Source organism: Leptopilina heterotoma, unplaced genomic scaffold (assembly GCF_015476425.1).
Source record: "Leptopilina heterotoma isolate Lh14 unplaced genomic scaffold, ASM1547642v1 Lhet_224, whole genome shotgun sequence".
Taxonomy (NCBI): domain Eukaryota; kingdom Metazoa; phylum Arthropoda; class Insecta; order Hymenoptera; family Figitidae; genus Leptopilina; species Leptopilina heterotoma.
In genome coordinates, this window is record NW_025110942.1 from 76,839 (window position 1) to 95,212 (window position 18,374).

Sequence of the window (18,374 nt, forward strand, 5' to 3'; positions counted from 1 at the left end):
TTTTAAGAAAAACAATTTTCTCTATTTAGAAATCGTCAAAGAGGAGTTCAGAAGAAAATAATTGATAACATTTTAATATTGACAAAATCATTTCTAAGAATATTTCATTTAAATCAATTTCATATATTTTTCGAAGAATATTTATTTCCATTGCTAGAAAATATACTTATTTTTTCTCAAAAATTAGTAAATTTTCCTCTTTGAAATAAGTATACATATAGGTACATTTTATCATTTCTTTTTTAGCGTTTGAATTATAGGCGCTATAAATTCTGCTGTCCGAAGTTCGGACAGTCTACTCGGTCTCTCAGACCGTTATTTTTTTTTTTAATTTTAAAGTTTTAAAAAATAATATTTAATTCAATATTTTTGAAAAACATAAATTATATAAATAAAAGATGTTTAAATTCATTTTTTAGGCCTAATGGCTTACGCCATTAGGCCTAACAAATAAATTTAAACATCTTTTATTTAAGAATCAATTATATTTCCAAAAAATATTCGAAATTCAATTATTTTCAATACTCTAGTACTTTTGTAAAAAGCAAAAGGAATTCAATTATAGCAAAAAAAAATTGATAAAATTCATCCAAAATTCAATTATTTTCATAAATAAAGTTTTCCAAAAGACTTCAATTATATTAAAATAAAATTTTCATAATATTTATTATATTTCGAAAAAATTAATTAAATTTAAAACGATGTTTATAAAATTCTTTTGAAGAATTCAATTATTTTCAAAAATAACAAAACTTTTCATCGAAATTCAATTCTTTTTGAAAATTTTAATAAAATTCTTTACAACTGTTCAATTATTTTCATAAATAATAAAATTCATCGAAGGATTTCAATTATTTTTGATACAATTTTTACAGGAATTGATAAAAAAAAATGTAATATTCTTAAAAATTTAATTTCAAATCCTTGCAGAAAAAATCAATTATTTAAAAAAACGTTTTTTTGAAATTCTTTGGAAGAATTCAATTATTTTTCACAGGAATACAATTATTTTTAAATATTTTTAAAAAATTTTTCGAATGAAATTAATTATTTTAAATACAATTTTAATTAAATTTTTTAAAAATAATTCAATTATTATTTTAGATTTTAATAAAATTCTTCCCAAGAATTCAATTATTTTCATAAATAATAAAATTCATCGCAGGATATCAATTATTTTTAATACAATTTAACAGGAGTTGATCAAAAAAATGTAATTATTTTTAAAAATTTAATTTCAATTCCTTGAAAAAATCGATTATTTATAAAAAAAACGTTTTTTTGAAATTCTTTGATAGAATTCAATTATTTACGAAAATATTAGAATTTTTCACAGGAATTCAATTATTTTTAAATATAAAAAATTGTTCGAAAAAAATCAATTATTTTAAATACAATTTTAATTAAATTCTTTTAAAATCATTCAATTTTTCTTTTAGATTTTAATAAAATTCTTCCCAAGAATTCAATTATTTACATAAATAATTCGTTGAAAGAATTCAATTTGGTTGATAAATAATAAAATTATTCCCGAAAATTCAATTATTTTGAGGAATTTGAATGAAATTCTTTGCATAATTCAATTATTTTCATAAATAACAATATTCATCAGAAAAATTTAATTATTTCTAAAAGTAGAAAATTTTTTCTTGGAAATTAAATTATTTTGAAAAATTCTAATAAAAACGTTCACAAGAATTCAATTATTTTCATAAATAATCAAATGCTTTTCAAGAATTCAATTAATTTCAAAAAAATTTAATAAAATGCCACACAGACACATTCAATTATTCTCAAAAATTTTAATTGAATTCTTTATAAAATTTAATTACTTTAAAAAAAGTCCAATTATTTTGAAAATTTATTGTAAAAATCTCCGTAAGAATTCAATTATTTTCATGAATAATAAAAATTTCTCAGGAATTCAATTATTTGAATTAGAATTTGCATAAAATTAGTCGAAAGAAATGAATTATTTAAAAAACTTTTCTAAAATCGTTTGCAAGAATAATTAAATTATTTTTATAAATATTGAAATTCTTTTACGAATAATAAAATTCGTTGCAGGAATTGAATTTATTAGCTGGATAAGAAAATAGTTAATATTTTTCATGAAAATTAGGAAAAAGTCGGGAAAATAAAATATAGAATGGAAATTTTTGTCAGTTTTGTGAAGTTTCAAAAAGGTGTTTTTTTAGTCGTCAAGTTTAATTTTTCGATAGACACTTTTTTACTACGTTTTTAAGTTTAAAAGCTACTGTTTTAAAATTAATTATCGAGTGCGAAGTCTGTTATTAAAAAAAAAAATAACATTTAGAAAAATGAAATGTGACACGCTTCTTTTTTTTCTATTTGCGTATAGATGTTTTCGTTTCGAAATACCAGGCAAATATTCTTTAACATGAGTACCTGAAATGCCCTTTAAAAGTTCTTGAAAATTTAGGTACCTACTTTCTCCTTCTTTAGAAAGAGTAGATTTTTAAAGTTCCGAGATTAGGGCCCACGCTCATAAATAGGGTCTACGTGGTAACCTGCACGTAGTAGATTTTTACTATTCTTCATTTTTCTACGTAGATAATTCTTTCTAACTATTAGAAATTAATGAATTTTAAATATTGGTGTAAACTGTCCAATAATGCATGTCCCTCTTATATAAAAAAAACAAGCATGCATTGAAACCTCTATTAATCCATTTTGAAAACTTTCATTAAAAAAATCATTTAAAACTCATTAAATTGTAAGTGCTTTACAACCTTTGGGTCAAACCACTTATAACTCTAAACTTAAAAAGTTAATTACTATTAAACTATTAACATATAAATAAACTATTAACTATTAAACATAAATTTTATTTCAACCAAATACTTTATTATTTAAATTAAATAAAATTTATTTAAAACAAATAAAAAGTCTATAGTTGTCACTGCGAGTGAAACAATATCATTTTCCTTTATATAAAGCATTAGAAAATTTATTTTATTTTTTAAAATTTTACTTTAAGTTTTGATATGGAATATGTAATATGTCTGGTCACATTGCATAATCTTTGCATAATTTCGTCTCTAATTAGCCTATTATGTAAATAAATTGTTTTATTAAATCGTGCGCGCACATATCAAACAAATAAATTCGTCATATTTATTGAATAACATAAAAGTAATACATTGAAGGAATTTATTATAACTCCGGCCCTTGAAAACACGTGTATGAATTATCTTTATAAGGCCATTATATCAGAAGTCAAAGAAATAACAAAATTTTTAAGAGCATAATATTTACTATTTTATTGATAAGTTACAAGCTCTTCTATTTTACAATAGTTTAAGTGTCATGAACAAAAAAAAATAGAATAATAAAAGAAAAACAATATTTACTTTCAAAAAAAAAAAAAATCGAAAACAAATTCCCAGAAATTAAAATTGTTTTGTAAATAATTGAATTCCTGCGATGGATTTTACTGTTTATAAAAATAATTGAATTCTTCCAAAGAATATTAAAATTTTTGAAAATAACTTAATTTGTATCAAGAATTTTATTATAAAATTTTTTAAATAATTTACAATTACAAATAACCTTAAAATTTAGAACAATAATTACAGTTGAAGACAAATGAAGAAATAACAAATAAATTACATTAAATAAATAACATAAATAAACTGAAATAATTGTAGGTCAGGATTCACGTAGGTCAACCGAAAATATAACCTTCAAAAATGTTAAAGTTAGGTAGAAATGAATACTTCAAGAAATGCACGTATATATTTCAAAATTGGGTCAATAATCGACGACATCAATAGTTGATTTTTGTGAACGAAAATACCCACGTTGATCTATACCTATGAGCATACAAGCACGTCAATTATTACGTATGTACGTAAGTTTTTGATTTCTTTTGCTTAGTTTAAATTTTAAAATACGTCATTCAAAATATTTTCACAGATGCGTAAATTATTTATATAAGTTTTCCAAAACAATTACTGTTTGAATTAAATTAATAATTAATATTTGATAATTTAATAATTAATAATTTAAAAAAAGTCAACATTTCGTAACTTCAGTTTCATAACAAAAGTTAGTCCAATATCATAATTTCGTATTTTATATGAAAAAGATAAATTGAATAAATTAATAAATTTTAAATTCGATTATTATAAAATTATTTTTTTATTATCATTACTAAAAAACGAAGCTCTAGAAAAAATTTGATTTAAATAAAAGTAATCCGATTTAAACCATAAAAATCTTATATTTTTTATTTTTTCTTTAAATCATGATTTTTAACATCCTTGTTTTATTTATTTATTTTTTCTTTGTTTTCCTTGTAATATTCAGTTTGACATTTTTTATTTAAAGTAAACTATAGAACAGATTACTTTGTTTTCAAAAGATTCAAGAAGAAAAGCTCGTACTTGAAATTTGAAGGCAAATATATAAGAATAAAGTAATTAACAAATAAGAGTAGAGTCTCATTGAAAAGTGAATTTTAGGTATTTAGGTTTTGGGGATCGACTATAAACTACGTTTGTATATAATGTTATAGGTATTTTCCAAATTTAGATGAATCGTTCAATATACAAAAATAAATGCGTATGTATGCGTATACTAAATTTTAGGTCTAGGCCAAGAATTCTAAAAGTTACCGAAAAAAACAAACTTTTTTCGAAAAATTCCCCATTCCTTTTTTAAAGTTTCAATTATTATTTAAAATTTTTATAATTACATACTTTTTAATTTTTTAAAAATTGTTTCAAGTTATTAAATCAATTCTAATCGATATTTTTCTTTAAAACAATTCCATTATTTTCAATACAATTTTAATTAGATTCGTCGAAAAAATTAAGAAGAGAAAAAATTTCACTTCCTATAAAATTAGTAAAAAATAAATCAATTTATAAATTTTGTTTGCAATAATTTTTATCACAAAACTTAATCTCAAAATTTTAAATAGTAAAAATTTGAACTAATTTTAGAACAAAAGTGATTCAAAATTTCTAAAACTTAATTTTTAAATAATATAAATAATAAATAAAGTAAATAAAAAATAAATAAAATTCTGTTTTTTTTACAGAAAATAAATTTTTAAAAAACCGTATTTTGCATTAACATAAATTTGTTTTTCTACAATAATTTATAAGTAACTATTTTTTATATTTTCGAATGATAAATTAATATTACTTATATTATTAAGATAGATTGACATTCAAAAAGTTTTAAACTAAAGTTTTAGAAAAGTTGAATATTGTAAAAAATTTTAATAAAATTTATAATTTATTTATAATTTATTAAAAATTTTAATAAATTATTTTTTGAAACATTTTCATTCATATTTTTTTAAAAATTAGTTTTATTTTTAAATAGGTATGTATTTAATTGAAAAACTTTCAAATTATTCGTAAATTCGTGAAATTGTCAAAAATTGTTACTAGTTTCAGAGGGGAACTAATTTTGCAAATTTTGACTTATTTCTGTATAGGTACCTGTATATAGGTTCACTTTTTGTTAATTTGTAAAATGTAAACACACGTCAGTAATCGTCACTTATAAGATACACGTAAAGATAAATAGAAATTTATGTTAAACTTTGTCAAATATTGAAATAATCAAATTGTCATTCACTATAAAGATAAAGTAACAGGTAACAGAATTTTTTTACTGTAATTTATAGGTACATTTTATATAATGAGTTTTTTTTTTAAATTTCGATTTAATTTTTCAATTTTGCTTTTTTTATTTCTTTCTTATTTTTAAATTAAAATTGTCATTTTATTAGAAGAAAAAGATTATTAATTTAATTTCCTTAATGCAATGTGTCAATAAACTTGGATCTTATCATGATTTTTATTATTTCGTTCGTAAATATAATATATAGTTCCTATTTTACAGAATGTACACTGTAAAATAAAAATTTATTTGAATTAAATAACCGACTATATTAAATAAATATTTACTTAAATCAAATAATTTTTTATTTACGTCAATTTTAAATGCGCTTCAAATACTGAAATTATTTACTTAAATATACAATTCGTTTGACTGAAATATAAAATTTTGTTGATTCATGTAAATATTCAAATTTATAAGTTAATAATATTTTTTAAATTAAATATTTAATTTAATTATTAATATTTAGATTAATAATTAAATTAATATATATTAATAATAATAAAAATATAATGTTTAATAATAATAGGCAAATTATCGTTTATTTGAATCAAATAATTTGTTTTCAGTGTACAATTAGTTATACATAATTTTAGGACCATTTGTCAATTATTTAATTTTGAAAACAATTTATTCTTCAAATGTCAACAACATAGCGACACGTGCACCCTAAAGTATTATAGGGGGACACGTGTTTTATGAAAAACGACATTGTACTCATTATGCAATAAAATATAATATCAAAATGCTTAAAGAGTATACAATAGTGAATTTATTTAATAATCGAAACAAATTACTATTTCAAATGAAATTGTAGTTTTTTTTCATTTTTTTAAGACTTTCTAATACTTTGAAGCAATTATAATAAATTATAATTAATTAATAATAATTATAATATTATAATATTATAAATTTATAATTATAATTTTTTTAAATAAGGAAAAAAATTATTCATGTTTAGGGCCAAGAAAATAAAGTGGAATATATTTTTTCTACCTTTTTTTTCCAAAATGAAAAAAAATTGCAGTCATCATCTTATCTCAGTGTGATAAAAAATAAAATTAAAAACATATTAAAACTTATATAAAACACATTTTATTTTGTAAAGTTTTTTTTACAATTAAGCATTATTTTTTCTTTGAAGTACAAATTAAAATCACTTTATCTTTTTTTGTAAATTAATTCAAACTCTTAATTTTGCTGGTAGCAGTTTTAATTTTTTAAAGAATTTTTGTGAATTCTTCTTCTTGTTATACATATTGTATGTGATTTCGATAAAAAATATTAAAAAGCTCACGGCAATGCCCGTTACAATAATTTGAGAAATTAATACAATACCAGAAGTATCGAAATTCTCATCTTTTTCATAATGCTGATGATTGAGATGATGATTATCTACTTTTTGCAAAGTGTTCCTTAAGTACTGTAAATTACCAGTAGTTGATAGACGAATGATTCTAAAAGTAAATAGATTTTTCGATAATTAAACATAAGATCGAAAACAACAATTTTTTTCTAAATAAACTGAAAAAAAGAAACTAAAATTTAAAAAAAAAATTTTTTTTTTAAATTTAACAAAACTTTTTATGATTTTTTCTGAATAATAAAGATTTTCTAAAATTTTAAGAAATTAATTTTTTCCCTCTACATTGAGGACCTATTTTTAATTTTTAAAATTTTGTAAATGAAATAGAAAATAAAAAAATACAAATGTGTTAAATATTGGACAGTCCGTGAGATTATTTCTTTGAAATGTTCCTAAAATACAATACACTTTTTAAGAAGTGCAAAGTAATATTAGTGTCACATCATTAAATGTAGATTATTATTTTTATGACTGTTATTATTAAACATAATGTAAAATTAATTAAAAGTGAGTTGGTGATACACTTACTGATAATTGATAATGTCTAGATAAGGATTGCGCTTCGTTAAAGCGAATGAAATATATTTAGGTGCTTCTGTAAGTTCAAATAATTTACATTTACAGTACAAAGATACATTTGTGGTTAGTACTGCTTCTTTGGTGGTAAGAAATGCAGTTCTACTGTTACACATCTAAAGGGAAAAAAATATTTTAATCACCAAAAAAATCATTATTATAAAGTCTTATCTTATTTCTAATAAAGAATATTAATTTCTATGCCATTATTTTTTTTACATTACCTGCGTAAAAGCATCAAATTCATTCATTGGTAATTCATTGCTGTGTTTTAAAAATTTTCTTAATTGCAGTAGTACTTCATTCTTGGATGATTTATTCTGTAATTAGGCTTCATTTTAAAGATGAGGTACATTGAAAAATTTACTTTTCAGGGTTGGCAAAAAAATTTAATTTTTGTGGCTGTGTATATATTAAGTAATAATGAAAATATTTATAAACATTTAAATAATATAAACAAATCATTTTTTAAAAATAAATTATAATTTTTCTTCTTTACATTCTTATGATTAATTTATTGGATAATTGAATGTTTCTTAAAATTGAATTCTTATACATAATTTTATCAACAAGCTTTTAAATAATTTAATTCTTTCAACGAATTTTAATAAAATTTTTAAGAATAATTACATTTTTCGAGGAATTTGATTAAAATTGTTTTAAAAATAATTGAAATTCTACAATGAGTTTTATTATTTATGAAAATAATTGAATTCTTCATAAGAATTTTAAAAACATTGTTTTAAATAATTAATTTTTTCGAAATATAATAAATATTATGAAAATTCTATTTTTAATAATTGAATAAATTCATGTGAAATTTTTATTTTTTTTAAAAAATAATTAAATATTCGTGTAGAATTTTATTAAAATTTTTGTTTAATAATTGAATTCCTTTGGGAAATTTTATTAAAATAGTAGAATAGTCATTAAATTAAGAAAAATTCTTGAAAATAATTGAATTTCGTTGAAGAATTTTGCTATTCATTTTATAAATAGATAATTGAAAGGTTGACGCCAAATTTTTTTTAACTTCTTTGAAAATAATTGAATTCTTCTGATGAATACTATTATTTATGAAAATAATTGAATTTTACAATGAATTTTGTTAAAATTCCTAAAAATAATTGAATTTTGCAATGAATTTGACTAAAATTCTTCAAAAATAATTAAATTTCTGCGAAGAATATTTTATTAATTTTGAAAATAATTAAATTCTTCTAAATATTGTTACTTATGAAAGTAATTGAATTTTGTAATGAATTTTATTAAAATTCCTAAATATATTTGAATTTCGGCGAAGAATTTTGTTATTTATAAAGATAATTGAATTGTTGACGAGAATTTTTTTTTTAATTTTTGAAAATAATTAAATTTGTGAAAAGAATTTTGATATTTATTAAAATAGTTGAATTCTTTCAAAGAATTGCGTTAAAATTTAAAAAATTAAAATTAATTTCATCAGAATTGAAATTAAAATTTTTTAAAAAAATTCTTCATTCAATGATTTATATAAGTTATCTTGATGGTCAATTCTTCAATAGAATTAAGTTATTTAAAGTAAATTTATTTTAAATAAATAAATAATAGAAATATAATAGAAATAATATAAATTCTATACATTTAATTTTTTCCAGTACTTTTCATAAAAATCCCTGACTTTTCCCTGATTTTCCTGACCAGTGGAAACCCTGCTTTTCCTTACTCCACACGGAGAAACTTTTTCTTATAATATTAAATATATTTGGTTATGTTTATTCTAAAAGTACGTTAGAATGTGAGGATTTTTCGTGCGTTGTGCTAATAATTTCAACATTAATACGAAAATATGATAAGTTCGTTATATATTAAGCAACCTTCGGTGTACAAAAATTACTATCTGCATTAGAAATAGTCTTATTTTTCTTTAGAAAAGAATAAAATGCTAGTTTTTGTTTGTGAAATAATACGGTAATTCTAACCTTTTTTACACATATAGATAGAATATATAAGAGACATTCTAACGTAACATACCAATTTTGGAAGGACTGCGGGCGGACTTAACCGATTTCACCCGAGCATCACCGAGTCCATCACCTGACGTCGCGAACTAACCCTAATGTTTTCGAAGTTGAAATTCACACGTGTATGAAAGAAAAAAACCTTTTATTAATAAACGTGAATGTCTCCTCATGCCAAATTAAATTCAAGAACTGTTCCTCAATATAACATAATTTTTTTCACGACTTTTACTTATTTACATAATTTGATTAGTAAGTTATTTTAAAAAATGCTCTCTCTCGAAGGCACATACTTTTCCACTCGTTTAATATATAAGGACGATTCAGCTGTGTACTTCTAACGAATCGTGCGATCTTTCGGTTTCCGTGACCAATCGTCGTGTCTTTACTTGCGTGTGCGTGTGTGCGTTAATAATATAGGTTAGGTTCTTACGTCGTGTTAAATATATTTACCTACAGTTACAGTGACATACACTAATGCCATCTACCATCAGATCCAAGTATCACTATCGTCTCTATGAGTATCTATAGACAATTAATTTGTTGTGTTTCTTTTTAATTCATGGCTTTCCCAACTTTGCAAAAATTATTATTTTCTTTCTAAAACAACATACTAATTTTCGTTAGTTTCCTTATGAATAACTGTAAAATATATACTGAATGAGTGTTTTTGATAGTCTCAATAGCAATTTCTATAACCTATGTCGTTTTTCCCTTGAATCTAACCTAACATACTAAAATGTCTCACCAGTTTTAAGAATTAGTGGTATTAAAAGTTTCTCCGTGCATATATGATAATTTTCATAATCATTTTAGTTTTGAGATGTCAGGCTTTATTTTTTTTGTATGAGAAGAATTAGTGAAGGTCTAAACTTACCTGTATTTCATGATGTAAAAATTTGTTTTTTATAACCACCAATTTGTAAGTACCATCTTTTATGAAGTTGTCAAGAGACGTGAATACAGGAACAGATGAGTTTATTGTTAAATAATTAATTAGCGATCCAGAGTAGATTAAAGAAATTATCAATGCTGTTGCAAACATTGTAAACCAAGTCGTTCTCAAGGTGTCGTCTTTTGGAAAGTCTGAAATTATTAATTATTAATATTAATTAATAATTAATTAATATTAATTATTAATATTCTTCAGGGTTGCTACAAGTGTTTAATTTTCTTTCTCCCTGACTTTTCCCATACCCGTTGCTCCTTGAAGACAAAACATTCTCCAAACATTAAAGAAATTATCCTGAAGATGATTCCTCCAATTGTAAAATTCATCACGATTTTCATAGACATTAATTATTGTCAAAATTGTAGGCACCGTGAGAATAAACAATAAAATCACCATCCAAATATGATAATGAAAGGTCTGTAAAAAAATTAAATGGTTTTGTAATTCGAAAAAGAATTAATTGAAATGCATACATACCTTAAAGTATTCCAAACATTGTCTTTTAATGTTTGTTTCTTTAATGCAGAGAACAAGAGGCGTTGTGCTTATTGGCGAGGCAAAATCCACGTAGCTTAATCTACCCTTCGTCATTACCAAACTAGCAAGTGCAATGTCAGTTTTGTTCTTGTACAATTCATTTATAACACCACCTGTCTCATTCCATTTACTGCCACCAGATTTTATGATAGTTACATTGTACTTAAAGTTTATTGTCTTCGAGATACTGTCGAATACCTTACTATAAAAACCATCTATATTTTTATCATCTCCAACTGTTGCTGAATTCTGTAAAATTTCAGTACTCAAATATTTCATGCTTGTTAAAATTTTTAAATATTAACTATGCATTAAAAATTTGGGGTAATTACCTACATTTATTGAACTCACGCGTAAAGTTATTCCACCGACATTATTTCTTCGAGAATAGAGAAATTTATCCTTTGTTAAGAGTTTGAAACCGTGTGTTTGGTTCCAAGTGGCGATGTCAAAAATTTGGGTATCGTTCTTGTAGAGAGAGTGCCACTCGCGAAGAATTGGATCGTCGTAGCATTTCACTATCATCCTTGTGTCAAATCTCAAGTTCAGTGGATTGCCCCGAGGATTCGAGCAATATTCCTCCAGTGGTTTCTCTTCTCCCCATTTTTTAAAAATAATGAACCACGAAATTTCTGATACATGTATATCTTGGGTGTAGTTTTCCAAGTCACGGACTGATTCAACAGTTGCAAGAATAAGAACATACAATTGCTTTTTTAGATACTTTGCCTGATAATTGTTCAGTTTGGAAACATGCTGAAAATTTGTCGCCTGTGATGATATGCCAAGAATGGAAAGTTCCTTCATGACTTTTGATAGTAAGTTAATGTCTATACAAGGAAAGTACAATATTTGTATTTAATTATATTATTTATATATAAGTTTCGTTTTCTTGAAAAGATTAATTTTTTTTATTATTACGAAAATTAATAAAACTGAACGAAAACTAAAACTATAACTAAAACTATATTTTTTTATTTATTCAATAAACCCTATCGTACAATATTGAAAATTTTAGCTAAATAGTTGAAATCTAAACAGCTAAACAGATTTTCTAAGGATATCAAATTAAGACAAAAAACTAATCAAAAGTGTTCGGAAGCCACTAAAAGCTACTATTTCTGTTCTTTTGAGAATTTACTTTAAATTCGTTAATACTATAAATCAAAAAACTATTCTCAAAAATTATAATTTTTATAAAATTTTATTTATTTATTTATTTTTTTTAAATAAATTCTTGAAAACGATTCAATTATTTTCAAAAAATATTCGAAATTCAATTATTTTCAATATCTAGTATTTTCATAAAAAGCAAAACAATTCAATTATTTAAAAAATAATTTATAAAATTCATCCGAAATTCAATTATTTTCAGAAATAAAGTTTTCCAGAAGTATTCAATTATTTAAAATAAAATTTTCATAATATTTATTATATTTCGAAAAAACAATGTTTATAAAATTCTTATGAAGAATTCAATTATTTTTAAAAATAACAACATTTTTCATAGAAATTCAATTTTTTTAAAACATTTTAATAAAATTTTTCGCAATAATTCAATTATTTTCAGGAATTTTAATAAAATTAATCGCAAAAATCAATTATTTTCAAAAAATCTAAAAAAAAATTGCCAACATTTCAATTATCTTTATAAAAGAATATCAAAATTCTTCGACAAAATTCAATTATTTTCAGGAATTTTAATAAAATTCCTTGCAAAATTCAATTATTTTCATAAATAATAGTATTCGTCATAAATGAATAGCAAAATTCTTCCAAAAAATTCAATTATTTTCATGAAATTTAATAAAACTCCATTGCAAAATTCAATTATTTACAAAAAAACTAAAAAAAAATTGTCGTCAACATTTCAATTATCTTTATAAAATGAATAGCAAAATTCTTCAACGAAATTCAATTATTTTCAGGAATTTTAATAAATTTCATTGCAAAATTCAATTATTTTTAAAAAAACTAAAAAAAATTGTCAACATTTCAATTATTTTTCATTATTTTTTTTTCAATTTTTTTTTTTTTTTTTTTTTTTTTTTTATGAATGAAATAGTAAATTTTTTCGACAAAATTCAATTATTTTTTGGAATTTTAATAAAATTCCTTGCAAAATTCAATTATTTTTATAAACAATAGTATCCGTCAGAAGAATTAAATTGTTTTCAAAATAATTGAAAAATAAAATAATAAAATTCAATTATTTTCCAAAATTTGCATTAAATTCATGGCAAAATTTCGTTTATTTTCAATTCTTTATTTAATAATCTTCAATATTCTACTATTTTAATGAAATTTCCCACAAGAATTCAATTATTAAACAAAAATTTGTATAAAATTCTACACGAATATTCAATTATTTTTTTTTAAAAATACAAATTTCACAGAAATTTAATTATTAAATAAAGAATTTGCATAAATTTTTTCTAAAATTATTAATTGTTTGAAACTTTTTTATAAAATTCTTTGCAATAATTCAATTATTTTCATAAATAATAAAATTCATCGCAGGATTTTAATTATTTTTAATACAATTCTACAGGAATTGCTAAAAAAATCAAAGAAATCAATTATTCTAAATACAGTAGAACCTCGGTTATCCGAGCCTCGATTATCCGAGATTCCGGATTATCCGAGGCACAAAACATGCTCGGATAATGCGGAATAACTCGGATAAAACGGATCGAGCGACTAAATTTGGAAAATAAATTTTACAAAACCACTATTTGTGATCATTGCATTTAAAATTTCGTCCATTTTTGTCATTTAATATTATTCTAACACTTTAAACACATGAAAAATAATTTAAAATTTTGAAATTTTCATTGGTTCCGTGTTATCCGAGTTTTCGATTATCCGAGGTACCTCTTCCCCACATTACCTCGGATAATCGAGGTTCTACTGTACAATTTTAATTAAATTTTGTTGAAATAATTTAATTATTTTTTTAGATTTTAAGAAAATTCTTTTCAAGAACAAAAGTATTCCCGAAAATTCAATTATATTGAGGCATTTAATAAAATTCTTTGCATAATTCAATTATTTCTAAAGGTAATAAATTTCTTCTTGGAAATTCAATTATTTAAAAAAATTCTTATAAAATCGTTCGCAAGTATTCAACTATTTTCATAAATAATGAAATGCTTTTTAGAAATTCAATTATTTTTAAAAAAAATTTAATAAAATACCACACAGACATTCAATTATTGTCAAAAATTTTAATAGAATTCTTTGTAAAATATAATTATTTTAAAAAATTGTTCGCAATTCAATAATTTTCAATATCTACTATTTTCATAAAATTTCCAAACAGAATTCAATTATTAAAAAAAAATGTTTGTTAAAATCTTGGTAAGAATTCAATTCTTTTCATGAGTAATAAAAATTTCTCTGAAATTCAATTATTTTAATTAGAATTTGCATAAAATTAGTCGAAAGAAATGAATTATTCAAAAAATTTTCTAAAATTCTTCGCAAGAATTAAAATTATTTTTATAAATATTTAAATTCTTTGATGAATAATAAAATTCGTTGCAGGAATTTAATTTATTAGCAGTAGGATAAGAAAGAAGTAAATATTTTTGATGAAAATTAGGAAAAGGTCAGAGAAATAAAATATAAAATGGAAGTATTTTGTCAGTTTTGTAAAGTTTCTTAAACGAGTTTTTTTAGTCCTCAAGTTTAATTTTTCGATAGCTACTTTTTAACTACTTTTTTTTTAATTTGAAAGATACTTTTTTGCTACTTTTTTAAAATTAATTATCGAGTGCGAAGTCTGATAAAATAGTATAGAAAAAATAAAAATACCTTCCGTTGGATGATTTCGAATAATAATTACAGAAGATGCATCGTACAAAGAACATATCGATGAAATTAGAGATGCATAATTCTTTTCACGTGTAATTGCTTCCACCAGGGTGATATTTACAACGACAGGTATTACTAACAAATGTAGAAATTTTAACATTTTTATTTTTTTTAAGTTTCTTCCTTACACAATTTTTCACCTGTAAGTTTTGTATTTATGCACTTTTAATATAACCGCACTCAACATACTGATGACTAGAATAAAACTATTTTTTCAAAACAAACTTTTTCGTTTTATTTATCACTAAAACAGTATATATTTATGTACAAAAGTTAGATATCCGATTATTAGTCAATTTCATTTCAAGTTAATTTATTAATTGAATTATTCATTTCCGTTCTGATTATTACGCAGTTGTTCCATTTTGAAGAAATGATCGTTTTTGTTAAGTGGGTCATAATTGGATACTAGTCCAAGTCTGATAACAATCTCTAGATTATGAATGATTATGAATAGTTTCCAAATAATAGAATGCAATCATATCACTGCACTTATTTATTTTATTTGAACAAACAAAGAGCTTACTATTTACTCGCAATTATTACGAGATTTTTTCTTCTCTGTTTCAGAATTATTTTTCTACGATTTATTTTTAAATTCTTCTTTCTTCTAACACAATATGCGTGAAATATTATCTCAAGAAGTAGTATCGAGAAACTGAGGGCAATTATAGTTATAAAAAATTGTGCTGGTAATACACTACCAAAGAGATTGTCCTTTCTATCAATTTTTATCGCATCTTCTTTCAGTTTATAAATTTCACTCTTTAAATTACTCAAGAAGCCTTTGGTCTCAAATTGACTAATACTGAAATTATTGTAAAATTAAAAATTATTCACTTTGAAGAAATAAAATAAATAAAGAAAAGTTATTAAAATACAACTGATGATGTATGGAAGTGAAGATACTTACTGATATCTAATAATGTCTGAATACTGATTGTTCTTTGACAATCCAAATGCATTTGCTCCAAATTCTCTTTTTAGTCGAAAGCATTTGAAACTACAAAGTGAAGTCATGTTCGAAAACGATAATACGTCTCTAATGTCGAGAAAAGCGGTTCTGCTATTGCATACCTAATGAAAGTTCAGTAAAAATCTAATTATTGATATATCGATCAGAAGAGATAAATTATAAACTATCCTTAAGGGGCTGCCAAAGTCGATGAGTCAGGTGTTCAATGGAAAAGTTTAATTTTACAAGAAAGCAAAATAAAGTAAGAAAGTAATAAAGTTTACTCTATAAATAATAAAAGTTACTCTACATTTTTCTACGTTATACATTACCTGCCAAATTCCTTCATATTGATTTTTCGGCAATTCGTTATGTTTTCTTAAAAACGGCCTTAAATTATTAAATGCCTCATAAGTTGAATTCTGATAAATATTAATAAGAACTATTAAATTTTATTTTCTTTTTTGGATTTTATAAATATTTGCTATAGAAAATATGAATTATTTTAAATTTACCCGTATTAGAGAATGACAATAACCATTCATCAAAACCGCCAATTTGTAGGTCCCGTCTTTTACAAAATCTTCCAAAGATTCGAAAAAAGGAAGTGTTGGTGGTTGATTTAGACAACTTATAAGAGATCCGGAGAAAATGAAAGAGATGACTAATGATGTTATTAGAATAGAAACATAAGTCAGTCTCAATGGGTCCTCATTTGGAAATTCTGCAAAATTATTTATTCATAATTACAAAAAAATACTAATACCTATACAATATTAATATAGATATTGAATTAAATTTCTTCCATTATTATTTTTTATTTTTTATTATTTTATTTTTATTTTTTATTTATTTATTTATTTTTTTATTTTATTATTTATTTTTATTTATTACGAATAAAAAGTAAAACTAACATTCGCTTTAAGGTCGTTTTTCCCATGTTAAAGCAAGCTAAAATCAACCTTAAAACAAATAAAAGATTTTAAAAAAAATTAAAGAATTAAAATTTTTTAAATTTAGACGGTGAGTTATATTAACGTATTATTATTATTATTATTATTATTATTATTATTATTATTATTATTATTATTATTATTATTATTATTATTATTATTATTATTATTATTATTATTATTATTATTATTATTATTATTATTATTATTGTTATGATTAGGTATATAATTTATGTCTCACACCGTTTACGCCTTGAAGACAAACCATTTGCCAGACATGAAAAGAATTTTCATAAATAAGTCTCTTCCAATTGACGTCTTTATTTTCAGTACAAGTTAGATTTATTTTTATTACTGTTAAAAATATCGGCAACATGAGAATAAAGAAAATCATAACCATCCAACTATGAAAATGAAACGGCTGAAAATTGAAATATGCTTTTGTTAAACATAATCTTATATTTCAAAAAAGCAATACTTTTACTTGTTTAAATAATATTAAATTAATATTAATATTATAATTAATATTAAATTAATATTAAAACTTGATAGATTTCGAATTTTTTACAATGAATTTTAAAGTATTTTTTGTTTAAAAAAATTTAAAATTCAAAAAGTCTTTTCTAAAAAAAAATGTCTTAGTCTTGGTCTTAGTCTTGGTCTTAGTCTAAATCTTAGTCTTGGTCTTAGTCTTAGTCTTAGTCTTAGTCTTAGTCTTGGTCTTAGTCTTAGTCTTAGTCTTAGTCTTAGTCTTGGTCTTGGTCTTGGTCTTGGTCTTGTCTTGGTCTTGGTCTTGGTCTTGGTCTTGGTCTTGGTCTTGGTCTTGGTCTTGGTCTTGGTCTTGGTCTTGGTCTTGGTCTTGGTCTTGGTCTTGGTCTTGGTCTTGGTCTTGGTCTTGGTCTTGGTCTTGGTCTTGGTCTTGGTCTTGGTCTTGGTCTTGGTCTTGGTCTTGGTCTTGGTCTTGGTCTTGGTCTTGGTCTTGGTCTTGGTCTTGGTCTTGGTCTTGGTCTTGGTCTTGGTCTTGGTCTTGGTCTTGGTCTTGGTCTTGGTCTTGGTCTTGGTCTTGGTCTTGGTCTTGGTCTTGGTCTTGGTCTTGGTCTTGGTCTTGGTCTTGGTCTTGGTCTTGGTCTTGGTCTTAGTCTTAGTCTTAGTCTTAGTCTTAGTCTTAGTCAAAGTCTTAGTCTAAATTTAGTCTTAGTCTTAGTCTTAGTCTTAGTCTTAGTCTTAGTCTTAGTCTTAGTCTTAGTCTTAGTCTTAGTCTTAGTCTTAGTCAAAGTCTTAGTCTAAATTTAGTCTTAGTCTTAGTCTTAGTCTTAGTCTTAGTCTTAGTCTTAGTCTTAGTCTTAGTCTTAGTCTTAGTCTTAGTCTTAGTCTTAGTCTTAGTCTTAGTCTTAGTCTTAGTCTTAGTCTTAGTCTTAGTCTTAGTCTTAGTCTTAGTCTTAGTCCTAGTCTTAGTCAAAGTCTTAGTCTAAATTTAGTCTTAGTCTTGGTCTTAGTC

At 23.0% G+C, this 18,374-nt stretch overlaps 1 protein-coding gene across 1 annotated transcript; it reads right to left on the minus strand.

The window, feature by feature from the left end:
* Positions 1-6,844: 6,844 nt before the first annotated feature.
* On the minus strand, positions 6,845-15,138 carry LOC122502277. The gene is made up of 8 exons (XM_043612233.1): positions 14,909-15,138; positions 11,429-11,922; positions 11,033-11,341; positions 10,801-10,972; positions 10,481-10,689; positions 7,828-7,923; positions 7,556-7,719; positions 6,845-7,118 (listed from the first exon to the last, which is right to left on the minus strand). Exons 1-8 carry the CDS (start codon positions 15,066-15,068, stop codon positions 6,845-6,847), a joined length of 1,878 nt encoding a protein of 625 aa, XP_043468168.1. The 5' UTR covers positions 15,069-15,138.
* Between the last annotated feature and the right edge of the window lie 3,236 nt (positions 15,139-18,374).

Coding starts and splice junctions, on each gene's coding strand:
- LOC122502277 (XM_043612233.1), bottom strand. CDS start 15,068: ATGTTAAAATTTCTACATTTGTTAGTAATACCTGTCGTTGTAAATATC. Junction 10,973..11,032: donor AATGTTTGGAATACTTTAAG/GTATGTATGCAT, acceptor ATTTTTTTACAG/ACCTTTCATTATCATATTTG. Junction 10,690..10,800: donor TTGTCTTCAAGGAGCAACGG/GTATGGGAAAAG, acceptor TAATAATTTCAG/ACTTTCCAAAAGACGACACC.